Source organism: Actinia tenebrosa, unplaced genomic scaffold (assembly GCF_029948245.1).
Source record: "Actinia tenebrosa isolate PJP-AT-01 unplaced genomic scaffold, QUT_ActTen_1.0 PGA_scaffold16__25_contigs__length_10494907, whole genome shotgun sequence".
NCBI lineage: Eukaryota > Metazoa > Cnidaria > Anthozoa > Actiniaria > Actiniidae > Actinia > Actinia tenebrosa.
In genome coordinates this window covers 6,840,011-6,851,955 of record NW_028292576.1, presented here as the reverse complement: position 1 = coordinate 6,851,955, position 11,945 = coordinate 6,840,011, and the positions used below count along the sequence as shown (strand labels likewise).

The following is an 11,945-nucleotide window of genomic DNA, read 5'->3' as shown; positions in this document are numbered from 1 at the left end:
TTCCTTTCTCACTAAATTACTAATGTTCTAATATCGTATGACAACGTTCTTGCAAGTAGGTGTATATATAACACAAACTAGGACATATCTATATCCACCGATATACAACACCGCCTATCATTTTATGAATACTACCTAAAGATGACATGTGCTGTACTCCTATGTACGGTCTAGAATCAGAGTTAAACCAGTTACTGTAAAATCTAATAAACTGAAGCAAACGAATTCTGAAGAAGGTTTTCCATTTCAGAGACTAGCGGGCAATTAGGCCTAATTGTTTAGCTTGTTTTTCATTTGCACGGCGTACAAAAAGTGAAACACTGTCATTGTTCTTTCAAACACGACTCTAATATGCGATAACTAATAAATTGCCCCCCGACCTAAGGTAACAGTTTGTCTATTGTTTGTACATCATGTTATTCATGTTATTTATTACACTCATATTGCTTCTGGTGTGTGTATTTATTTGGACGAATAGCGTAGGCAGTAGCGGCACTTTTCATTAAACGTAGATTTCCCGGTTGATAATTGTAAAATTGGTCTTTGAAAGAAAGTACATAACTAGATTATATATCAGTGTAGCCGTCCTCGCCTCGGGCGCTTATTGTTTAAAAAAACCAGGTGTTAATCAAAAACATCCATAACTCTAGCACAATGACCATCCTTTCCGCCTTAGTATCAGCTTAATCTTCGAGTTCTCTTAAAAATGGAATGCGAAATTTCCGATACACGAATCCAGACCTTCCCTAAGAAAAGAATTATATTCTGTGGTGTGTTTTTAGCAGTTGTAATCTTTTTTATCGGGTTTTTGATTGGGTTTTTCGCCTTTAAACACGCCAACGATCCTGACCTAGAAAATGCATCAAAGAATCAACACAAAGCAGACTACGAAGAATACCATGATAGATTCCTGAAACAAGTTAGCGCGGAAAATCTCGGTAAAAATCTAAGGTAAGGACAAATTTGAGTGCAAAGTCAATTATATTTATTGCATAGCAAGTTGAGTTTGAAGATGGGAGTTTCATTAGGATATCATTGCTGTCGTTTGCCTTGGGTCCTCTGTTGTATAATATTAGGCTCAAATACGGTTTGAGTTTTGCTCCATTTAAGACGATTTTCTATGTCATTATGAACTTCTAGTTTTCTAGTTTTCCAGGATACCCAGGCGCGCTATATTGAAATGTTTTGTAGCAAAGCGGTGTCGGATCCAGAACGATTTCAAGGGAGGCGACTGTTACCTAGAAAGGCATCACATAGCATCCTTTTGAGGTCTTACCTTATCCTTTATTCTTATATTATTTTTCAAGTGCAAAGGGGGTTGTCTAGTCACTAGTCACCCAATTCACCCCCCCACGGATCCTCCTCGGCAACGCAGTATCATAGCTGAATGTAAAGCTGCGACTAGGTGCTCAAATCTTCTGCTTACACCTATCTCAGTTATAAGAGTTGTCGGTCGGATAACTAAAATCTAAAATCTGAAACCAAGTAACACGCTGCGTGCACAAGTGTTGCTCAATGCTACTCAAAACGTTAGTGTTCTTGAGATGCAAATGGTTGCGCATATAAATGCAATCAGCAGACACAGTTTAAATTAGTTTTCCAATTAACCTCAAGCATGAGAATAATTAAATTGACATCGCGAATGGTGATGACAAGGAGTTTGTGATATATAATTGAAACAGTGTGGCGGGGGCACCACAAACACATCCAGGCCCACATGAAAAGTGTATTAAATAATCATTCAAGTGCTGATATACAGTCCAAGGGTGGATCCAGGGTAGTTTACGTGATTTCCGTAAACTACTCAATTTTTTTCAAACACATTTCTTTCTAAATAATGTCAAAATATGTGAATTACATTATTCTAGAAACTTCTAGAAACAACTCACTTGGCTGTTTTTCAGTTAATTATTAAAGAAAAGTCAAACGAAAATGAGTAATCTCGTCATTTCTGCCGATTTATTACCGATTCCCGCAAGAATTTTCGGGTTTCGGATATCTCCGTCGGTACGCATCGGAATGCTATCGGAAAACGATCGGAAAACAGCCTTTGTCAAATAGAACCTCAGGGGGTGAGCGTGCGTAGTTGTAGAGCTAGGCCGGTGTGATGATCGTAAACTACTCAAAGACTTCTCTGATTGGCTGGAAACACATTGATTGTTTTGGAAACCACTCAAACCCTTTTCTGATTGGCTATCTACTTTGCAAACTACCTCATAAACTACCAGCAAAACTATAAAAAGCTAGACCTACCCCCGTTGGGTCTCTTTCGTTCTTATGATTAGAGTCATAGGCTTGCTGTACTTGAACGAAGGAATATTCTACAATGCGTGGCGACCCGATTTGCAGGAGGGAGGACTGTTCTCCTTTCGACATTGGCTTGAATTTTAAAGAAATTGGCTCTTCATCACCACAAGATAAGCTGGGGTTCATTGAGAATGTGTGGAAACCAGGTGAGATTTTTGATTTCCCACTGTCAATAGAAAATAGAAAGCCTCGTAAGTTTGTCTTTGAATGGCTTAGAAGATATCCCTGGCTTGCATACTCTAAATATCTCGATGGAGCATTTTGTTTTCCCTGTGTTTTGTTTGGAGTAGAATCTGGTAGAAATGCTCATAAATTAGACAAGTTGTTGAAGTCCCCACTCACATGTTGGACTTCAGTGGCTTCGAGACTTACAAAACACGCCAGCGGTAAATGTGAGATGCACAATTTTGCTGTAATTGCCATGGATAACTTTTTGAAAACAATGAGGCAGCAAGCGGTCCCAGTAGATCAGCAGTTGAATAATATTATTCAACAGCAAATCGATAGAAATAGGACGGTCCTTAAGTCTTTGTTTGAAACGATAATTTTCTGTGGGCGAAACAACATAGCTCTCCGGGGTCAACGCGATGATGACCCAACAAATGCTAGTCTATCAGGAAACTTTCAGGCTCTGCTAGAATTTCGAATGCAGAGTGGTGATCAAATACTGCAGAATCACCTGGAAACTGCACCCAGAAATGCAACTTACATTTCTAAAACCATCCAGAATCAGATGATAGAAACAGTAGGTTCTTACATTTTAACTAGTTTGTCAAAGGAAATCAGAGACAGTAAGTTTTTCTCTGTTATGGCAGATGAAGCTGCAGACATTTCTAACAAAGAAAATATTTCTTTAGTGATAAGATTTCTTGATTCAAGAAATATAATTAGAGAAGAATTTATTGGGTTTTCTCTTTGTGACGAGGGAACAACTGGAGCTGCCATCAAAGATAAAATACTTACAGCAGTAGCAGAATTAGGACTTTCTATGGACGACTGCAGAGGCCAGTGTTATGATGGGGCAGGCAATATGGCAGGTTGCTTGAATGGAGTTTCAACACTGATAAGAAATGAATTTGACAAAGCAATTTATGTTCACTGTATGAACCACAGGCTGAATTTGTGTGTTGCTGACACATGCCAACAACCACTTGTTAGAAACATGATGGATACTGTTAAAAGAATTTCTGATTTTTTTAACAATTCACCAAAGAGACAGCAGTATTTGGTCATGAAGGTTAAAGAGATAATGCCTCAAGCTAACCATACTGTTCTGATAAATGTATGCCGAACAAGATGGATCGAAAGAATAGAAGGAATGGACAGAGTTGTAGAACTTCTTCGTCCTGTTGTTGCTACGCTTGAAGACATATCAATGAACAACAATGATCTTGGAACTGGGGACTGGAATCGACCTAGTAGAAATGATGCACAGACCTTACTGAATGCAATAACTTTTTCATTTATTGTTGCTATTGTTATTGTTAGACACGTTAGATTTAACCCGACCTCTCACTGTCAAATTACAAAAGAAAGCAATGGATCTTCTCAAGGCAAAGGATGAACTTGCACTTTTAAAGTCAGTCTTAACAGAGATGAGAACTGGCATTGATGCCAGGCACAATGCACTCTACCAGGAAGCTGTCACTTTAGCAGGTCAAGTTTCAGTTCTACCAACCATGCCTAGAGTAGCTCAGAGACAAGTTCACAGAGCCAATGCTGCAGCCCGAAACCCTGAAGAATATTATAGGACAAATTTAACTGTAGTTTTTCTAGACCATATAGTCCAACAACTGAACAACAGATTTCAAGATGATGTGTTTGTTTGCTACAGAGCACATACAGGGACACTTGAGCACATTGACAATGTTGCTTATGCTAATATACATACCATACTTCAAATCCTTATAACTATCCCTATGTCATCTGCTTCTTGTGAAAGGTCCATTTCAACCCTCCGTAATCTTAAGAACTACTTAAGAAATACTATGGCTCAAGACAGAATGAATGGACTGGCACTGATGCATTCCCACAGAGACATGGACTTAGATCTTGAGGAAATAATAGATTTATTTGCTACTTTAAATCCTAGACGAATGAGAATGGAGAATATCTTACAGTAATATTTTATATAATATTTTTTGGACCACCACTCCAGTGTTCTTAGAGTACTTTTGAGTTATGTTCCATCTGGATTAATAATTATCTGATTTTTAATCCTTAAACTGATGAGGAACAGTACAGGAACAAGGTGGAATTTTTAAAAACTTATTCTTTTCTGAAATCTATAATATTGTTCACTGGGTTTTAATTAAGCTTGAATGGTCTTTACATATTCTCAACTGAACTCAGCAATGAACTCAACTATAGTGGAACACCTCAATCTAAATAAGGTAATGTATTCATTTTGTATAATTTGCTAGTACATGTAAATTCTAGTACACTGATATTGTGACTGTATGTTCTCTATTTTTCATAAAGTATTCAATTTGCTGCCATGCCACTTTTCCTTTAATAGCATATATTTTGCATTGTACTTTTACATACTAATACTTTTGACGTCATTTTTTTCACATGATGTCCTTTGATGTGCTAGATTCTTCAACTGAGATAAATCTGTACAAGGATCTTGACTGCAGACAGCATGCTATGCTAGATGTATCCTTTTAGGCAGTTTATAACTAATAGGGGTATGGTGGGTTGGGTATAAATTCAGAGTAAACTACTCATGTCCAAACCCTGGATCCACCCCTGCAGTCAATGTCATTAACGTTGTCTACCGATAAAAGACATTTACACATTTACACATTTACACATTTAGACTAAAAGAAATACTATCAAGGAATACATAATGAAACACGTGATATATCTTTTAGTCTAAATGTCCAAATGTGTAAATGTATTTTTTTCGGTGGACAACGTTAATGACATAAATATCAGCTATAAAGTCAGTCGATAGAGAAGGTATATATGTACACATCTCTTTTAACTGACGGAAAAAAATAACCGTTACCGTAGGCGTCTGGTCCCTGTTAACTTGATAACGAAGATAAAGTTGTTATGACGAACTGCGTATATTTTTAGGCGCAGCATTGTAATTAGGCCAAAAAGCGACGAATCTTCAGTAGACTATAGCTAATAGAACACTAAAAGCGGCCCGCGTTAAACATCATAGCTGGAAACTATTTACACATTGCGGTCGAAAGCATTTGATCTGTAAGGTTCAGAAACGTGGAAAAACATACATATATATTTAAAAAGCGGCCAAAATTCATAAAGTTTTCAGATTTGCCTGAACCACAACTGATCGTGACTAAGAAATATTTGATGAGAATACGAGGCGGATCATTCCATAAATTTACATTTTCATAACTTGGGAACATCTGTTGATAATAGAAAGAAGAGATAACTACAGTGTGAGGTGCGTCGGTGTTTCTAATGAAACAGTAATGATAATAAAAAGGTAAATTATACACCGTGAAAAGATGAAAAAACTTACTGACGTTTCGGACGCTAGTCCTTCGTCGGAGTAGAACTTCGTCGGAGTAGTTTTTTCATCTTTTCACGGTGTATAATTTACCCTTTTGTCATTACTGTTGATGATTTAAACGATTCATCTTTCTTTTATGTCAAAAATTCCATTTGAAATATTTTGACGATAACAAACCTACTAGCCGCAAGGGCGGAAATATCGAGGTCATCAGATATCCAAAGTTTATCAGTTTACATTGTTTCTTTTCCTTTTTAACATCTGATTACGATTTTATAACATACGTGTTTGATTAAGAAACCCTACGAATCCAATTTAGTCAGAATTCAAAATGGCGGTCCTTACGTCGGCTTCACTGATGTATATACCGCTGCCCACATGGTACAGCAGTATGGGGAAAGAACCTCATAATTCGCAGTAGAGTTTCGTATTAATCTATCGAGGAACACAAACTTAACAATTTATTTAGACTTTTAGTTTACGTAGATAAACTAATAATATTTTCATTCCTGTGAATTGAGACCCTTTCGTATAAATGTGAGGAAAACATTCGGAGTTCTGTTTCAAGGTTTTGATTCAGAAACACAGCGATAGTACCATACAAATCCTTATAAAATATTAGATTTAGATTGAATTCAATGCCATTTCTACAATAGTTGACATCAGAAGCTTAAACTTTGCCTTCTTACTACTACTGAAGTGATTTTTTTCATTTCAGGTGTTCATTTTGACACAACTACTCGATTTAAAGGGTAGTGTCGCGTGACCTGTTAGTCAGTCAATTCTGTTGATAGACTAGTTTCGAATTCCAAATTACCGCTGTGTTCCCTGATTACAGACTCATTTACACAGGACTACCCTCGTATCAGTGTCTAAATATTCACATATACCAACGGTAAAGTAAACTGAGAATTCACAACTTCAACAATACAAAGACTTTGAAGTTTCATGGACCTTCACTGGAACACGTGAATATTCTGCACAAAATCAAGGCTAGCCCTGTGTAAATGAGTCTGTAATCAAGGAACACAGCGTTAATTTGAAACTCGAAACTGGTCTATTCTGTTCCATAATGGTGCAATGTGCCCTGCTCTTTCATAATCATGTAGAATCTACTCAATATCCGTTAGCTGATGACTGGCTTTGTTGGATCATTAGGTTCTTCTCATCACGCGTTCACTTGGCCGGCTCGACCCGACAGAAGGAACTAGCGGAATATCTGGCCAAGAAATGGCGGGAATATGGACTGGAAGTCGAAATGCCTGAGTATGAAGTACTCCTATCGAAACCACAGGCAGACCAACCCAATAAGATCACAATAGAGAACAATGGTACCGTTGAGTACACAATAGAAGGAAAAATAAAGGTGATGTTTTGTTTCCGTTACTTAACAAAATAATAAAAGCGCATGCTCGAAAATTTCCATGTAGGTAACAACCATCGACGCGACACCTTACTTAGCCTGCCTGCAGCCCGCCAAAATGACTGTTAAATCCAAGATACGGACTATACGAGAGAAAAGTCCGACTGCATGCAGGCTTACGACACCTGTGAGTCGGATTCTTTAATTTCAAGAAGGAAAAAAGTATTTAAATATTCTGAGCATGGGTCATAAAAAAACCTTTTGAAGCTTTTTTAACCTTTTTGATCCATGTTCTGAGCCAGCACTTGCGTACACTGCAGAACTAACACTACAAAATACCTTTTTTGTGGTTGTTGTTGTGCGCATTCGTAATTGTCCCGCTAATTTGCACAAACATGCGCATCCGATAATTTACAGCTCGCATTTCGATCGCTGAATTAATGCTGTTCATGTCACGAGTCTGGGCCCGGCCGGTAGTACGAAAGTTGGATACCGCGCCATCCGATGGATAAATCCTTATCCAGTGGATAATTCGATGCTATTATCCAATATATTAATCCACTGGATAAGATCTGTCCGTGGGATAGCGCTATCCACCTTTCGCACAAGCAGGCTAAAGTCGCAAGCGAAAACTATCATCTTTAGTGTCACCCTCTTTATTATAATTGATGGCTAAAAGTTTTCATTTCCAGCTCTTTCCAGACCCAAGGAAAAACGATACAGTAGATTTCTATCCATTTGTTGGTTATTCTCCAAACAAGACAGTCGAAGGAGATTTGGTGTACGTTAATTATGGAGGGGAGACCGACTATGAAGAGCTCGAAAGGAGGAACATTTCGGTTGAAGGCAAGATTGTACTGGCAAGAGCACCATCGGTAAGGCTAGGAGTTGAAATGGTAACTGATAAAAGATATCAATTTCACTGATAGTTTGAAGCAGTTGAACAGTGCGGTTGAAAAGTGCAATGGCTGCCGTGATGTTGCAAAGCCTCTATGCAAGGATAGAACCCACACAGCCATCGTGCGCAATGGCAGGCGATAGATGCATGTACACCACCGCCGTTGCTAGCTAATATCTATGTTTGTATTCTTATTTCGTAGATCCGTCTTGCATCAAAGAAAGGTGCCATTGGATTTATATCGTTTCCAAATCCAAGTTATTCTGCCCCTGATGGTACCTCAGAAGACAAGACCTACCCTAACGGCAAATGGCTGTCGAAAGATGCTGTTCAACCATGGTCTTCATTCAGGGTCCCGTACAGTGGCGAGAAACTAACTCCTGGACTGCCGGCAACCAAGGGAATCTTTAGAAAACCGTACAACGAGAGCCAAATGCTCAATATACCAGCGCAGCCAATATCCTATGGTCAAGCCAAAGATCTTCTACGAAAATTAAAAGGTCAAGCTAATCTAGTATTCTTACAATGATTTTATGATCATCTGAAGACAGGGCTGAAAAACTCGTGCGCAGGCGCCAAATTGTCAAGGAAAACAAACATGGCTGCTGCTTCATTTTCCATTTGCATCAAACACAAAAATTGGTCGACGTTTTCATGATGGCGTCATTTGACTCCCGCTACCATAATGCTTCGCGAATTTTCTTTCTTATTTAAATTTGTATTCCCTCATGAGAATAGTAAGACAAATGGTGCTAATTAACTGAACAAAAGAAAGTGCGCAAGGGAGTCGGTAGTAAAGGCCAATGACGCCATCATGCAAACGTCCTATTAGATCAAGGTTTTCAGGGAAAGGCATTTTAGTAAAAATATTTAAAAAGTTCTACATTGAATAAAAACAAAGCTTTGGTACTACCATTATTTTCTTACCCTTCAAGAAATGAGCTTAGTCCGCTGCACTTAATTGTAGCTGAATTTGGGAATCAGTTTTCGAAACCATAAGCCGATTTTCTAAAGAAAACTAGTGAGCCCCGTCGATTTTATTCATAACCTCTGACTTGCTTTTCAGCCTAGCCGTCTTTTCTGAATCGAATAACCAAGACTCTCCGAGAATCTTCTATGCAAGCTGCATAGCACTGATAATATTTTTAGTTTTAAAATATTTTGTAATATTTTCCACAGGAGACGAAGCACCGTCCACATGGCAAATTCCTGGATTCAATATGACTCTCAGAATTGGACCAGGATTTCAAACCTCTGGATCAAAGGTCAAGCTACAGGTCAATACCCAAGTAACAATGACTCCTATTTACAACGTGATAGGCACCATACGTGGAAGCGAGGAGCCAGACCGTTACGTTATCGTCGGTAACCATAGAGACTCTTGGGTGTTCGGGGCAGTCGATGCTTTAAGTGGAACAACGACAACGAACGAAATAGCTCAAGTACTTGGAAGTCTTATAAAGTCGGGTTGGAGACCAAGAAGAACGATAAAGATTTGTAGCTGGGGAGGAGAGGAATGGGGTCTTTTTGGCTCCGCTGAATGGGTTGAAGAAAACTCTAAGATTATCCAAGAACGAACCATAGCTTATGTTAACCTCGATATCGCGGTCAGCGGTAATTTCGTACTTCGAGCACGCGCAAGCCCCCTATTCAAGAGTATTACTCATAAATGGGCGAAAAGAATCAAGGACCCTACTAATCCTGATACCACTATGTTTGCCACGTGGCTGCAGAAAAATCCTTCACAATTCATTCCCGGAGATCCCCAGCTCTACAATAACTTCCGGTCCAGTGATTACGTCATGTTTTACGATTACCTCGGCATTCCCTCCAGTGACTATGGATATTGGTACGGCTACAAAAATGAATCGTATATGTACCCTGTATATCACACGACCGAGGATACGTTTTACTGGATGCAGAAATTTGTCGATCCAAGATTTCAAGTCCACAAAGCGATGGCCCAGTTCAGCGGAGGTTTGATCCTTGATTTGGCTGACTCTCCTTTGATTCCCTACAAAGTTTATGACTTCGCCAAGATGTTGAATATCTGCTACAATATCCTTGATCAATCAAACTTGATGGAAAGTCATAATATACGAGAGGAGCATATGAAATATTTGCAAGACGCAGTTGAAAAGTTTGTTCAAAATGCCAAGGCGTTTGAAGAAAAAAAATCAAAGGCTTCCGGGTTCAATTCCCTTCAACTACGCATGATCAATGACCAAATGGTCCAAGTAGAAAAGGCATTCATCGCCCCCGAAGGGTTGCTAGGGAAACCATATGATCGTCACGTGGCCTTTAATTTTGGTTTCAGAAATATCGAGGACGTGCAGGCTTCGTTTCCTGGTGTTACTCATGCAGCTTACAATGCGCTGGAGACAGGGGACTGGGACGAGGTTAGAAAGCAGATCTCATTGGTAATACATTCTGTACGGGTGGCTACGGGCATCATCGCTTAAACTTAAATGAGGTTCATTGAAACATGTCATAGACAAACGATTCATGCACAAGTGAGTGTAATTTTTTTTCAAGAAACCTTGAAACAAAAACTTACTGATTGATTTCCAAATCTAACTAAGTCAGATGAAACTAAAATGCTTTTCTTTTAAATAGGAAACAAAACGGCAAATTTGTTTTCATTCTGTTAAAGTGCTGATACACGGTGCAACATTGCACGCAATATTGCACGCAACAAATCTGAACCGGGGTGACACACGTTACAATAAAATCACGCAACATCGCTTGTGTCAGCAACGCTTGTGAAGTTGATGGGTTCGAAATTTCAAAATGTTGCACGCAATGTTGCAGCCATGTTCACATGATGAAATTTGTTGTACGCAATGTTGCAAAAGTAGAGAGCGATTCAACTTCTCATTTGTTGCATGCAACGTTGCGTGCAACAAGTTTGGGGTAGACACACGCTGCAACAGTCCTGTTGCGTACAATGTTGTATGCAATGTTGCACCGTGTGTCAGCACCTGTAGAGCTCGATTCAACTCGGCATCATTAAGGCATGGCTCTCAGATGAAAAACTGTTTAGCTATATCATAGCCAGTTTTCTACGAATCTTCCGCAAACTATAGCTATAATTCTTATTTGCGTTACTATTCCATGCATTTGGAAACTTATTAATGTTGAAGAGAATATATTGGTCTCTGTCAATTAAAAGTGGCACTTTTTAAAGTTATTTTTAAACAATGTTGACGTCAATTGGAAAATCACTGAAGAGATATCACTCAAGGAGAACCGTTCCTCTTCGTTACTTAAAAATTCCTGTTTGTCCGTTCAACTTCCTGTAAAGAACCGATTTCTAGCGTACTTTTAGCTCTTGTTCATATTTGGTTTTATATTTTAAATATATAGTAGATCCAGATACCTAAACTGCCCTATAGCTGATGCCTAAAACATTCAACTTGAACTGAAAATACCAAGTAGAGAAGGGTCTCAGTGAGTGAACGAATATCCTAATACCGTGTAGTTTATTAACGGCGTAGGATTATCGACTTCAGAAAATCTGATTGCATGTACTTGCGAGGAGACAGAGAAAAAATTTCGTTGAACGGTATACACACTTGGCAATCCAGGCCGTTAATTTCTCAGTAAAGAATACGAAATATTATGCCTCTCGCTCAGTATTAGTCTGGTATAATGATAGAATACATTTTTTTGTTAACTTGTAAAGACTATGATCCAAAGGTTTTGATTGCCATAGGTCCAGGGTATTCTTATCAACCCTAACAGCCACCACCACCACCATCACCACCATCACCACCGCAACCACCACCCCCACCATCACCACCGCAACTACCACCACCACCACCACCACTATCACCACCCCAACCACCACCACTATCACCACCCCAACCACCACCACCATCACCACC

At 39.0% G+C, this 11,945-nt stretch overlaps 2 protein-coding genes across 3 annotated transcripts; both read left to right on the top strand.

Annotated features, from left to right (window-relative positions):
* Positions 1-676: 676 nt before the first annotated feature.
* LOC116300231 (putative N-acetylated-alpha-linked acidic dipeptidase) lies at positions 677-11,680 on the top strand. Of its 2 annotated transcripts, none has more exons than XM_031709056.1 (5): positions 677-951; positions 6,956-7,163; positions 7,853-8,035; positions 8,261-8,558; positions 9,238-11,680. In XM_031709056.1, the coding sequence occupies exons 1-5, from the start codon at positions 707-709 to the stop codon at positions 10,518-10,520; spliced, it is 2,217 nt and encodes a 738-aa protein (XP_031564916.1). In that variant the 5' UTR covers positions 677-706; the 3' UTR covers positions 10,521-11,680. The 2 variants fall into 2 exon arrangements, with proteins under 2 accessions (XP_031564916.1, XP_088887582.1); XM_089031456.1 differs by lacking the exon at positions 677-951 and adding an exon at positions 2,338-2,453.
* On the top strand, positions 1,768-6,947 carry LOC148910677 (52 kDa repressor of the inhibitor of the protein kinase-like). The gene is made up of 2 exons (XM_089031461.1): positions 1,768-4,700; positions 4,904-6,947. Exon 1 carries the CDS (start codon positions 2,327-2,329, stop codon positions 3,869-3,871), a length of 1,545 nt encoding a protein of 514 aa, XP_088887587.1. The 5' UTR covers positions 1,768-2,326; the 3' UTR covers positions 3,872-4,700; positions 4,904-6,947.
* Positions 11,681-11,945: the final 265 nt, after the last annotated feature.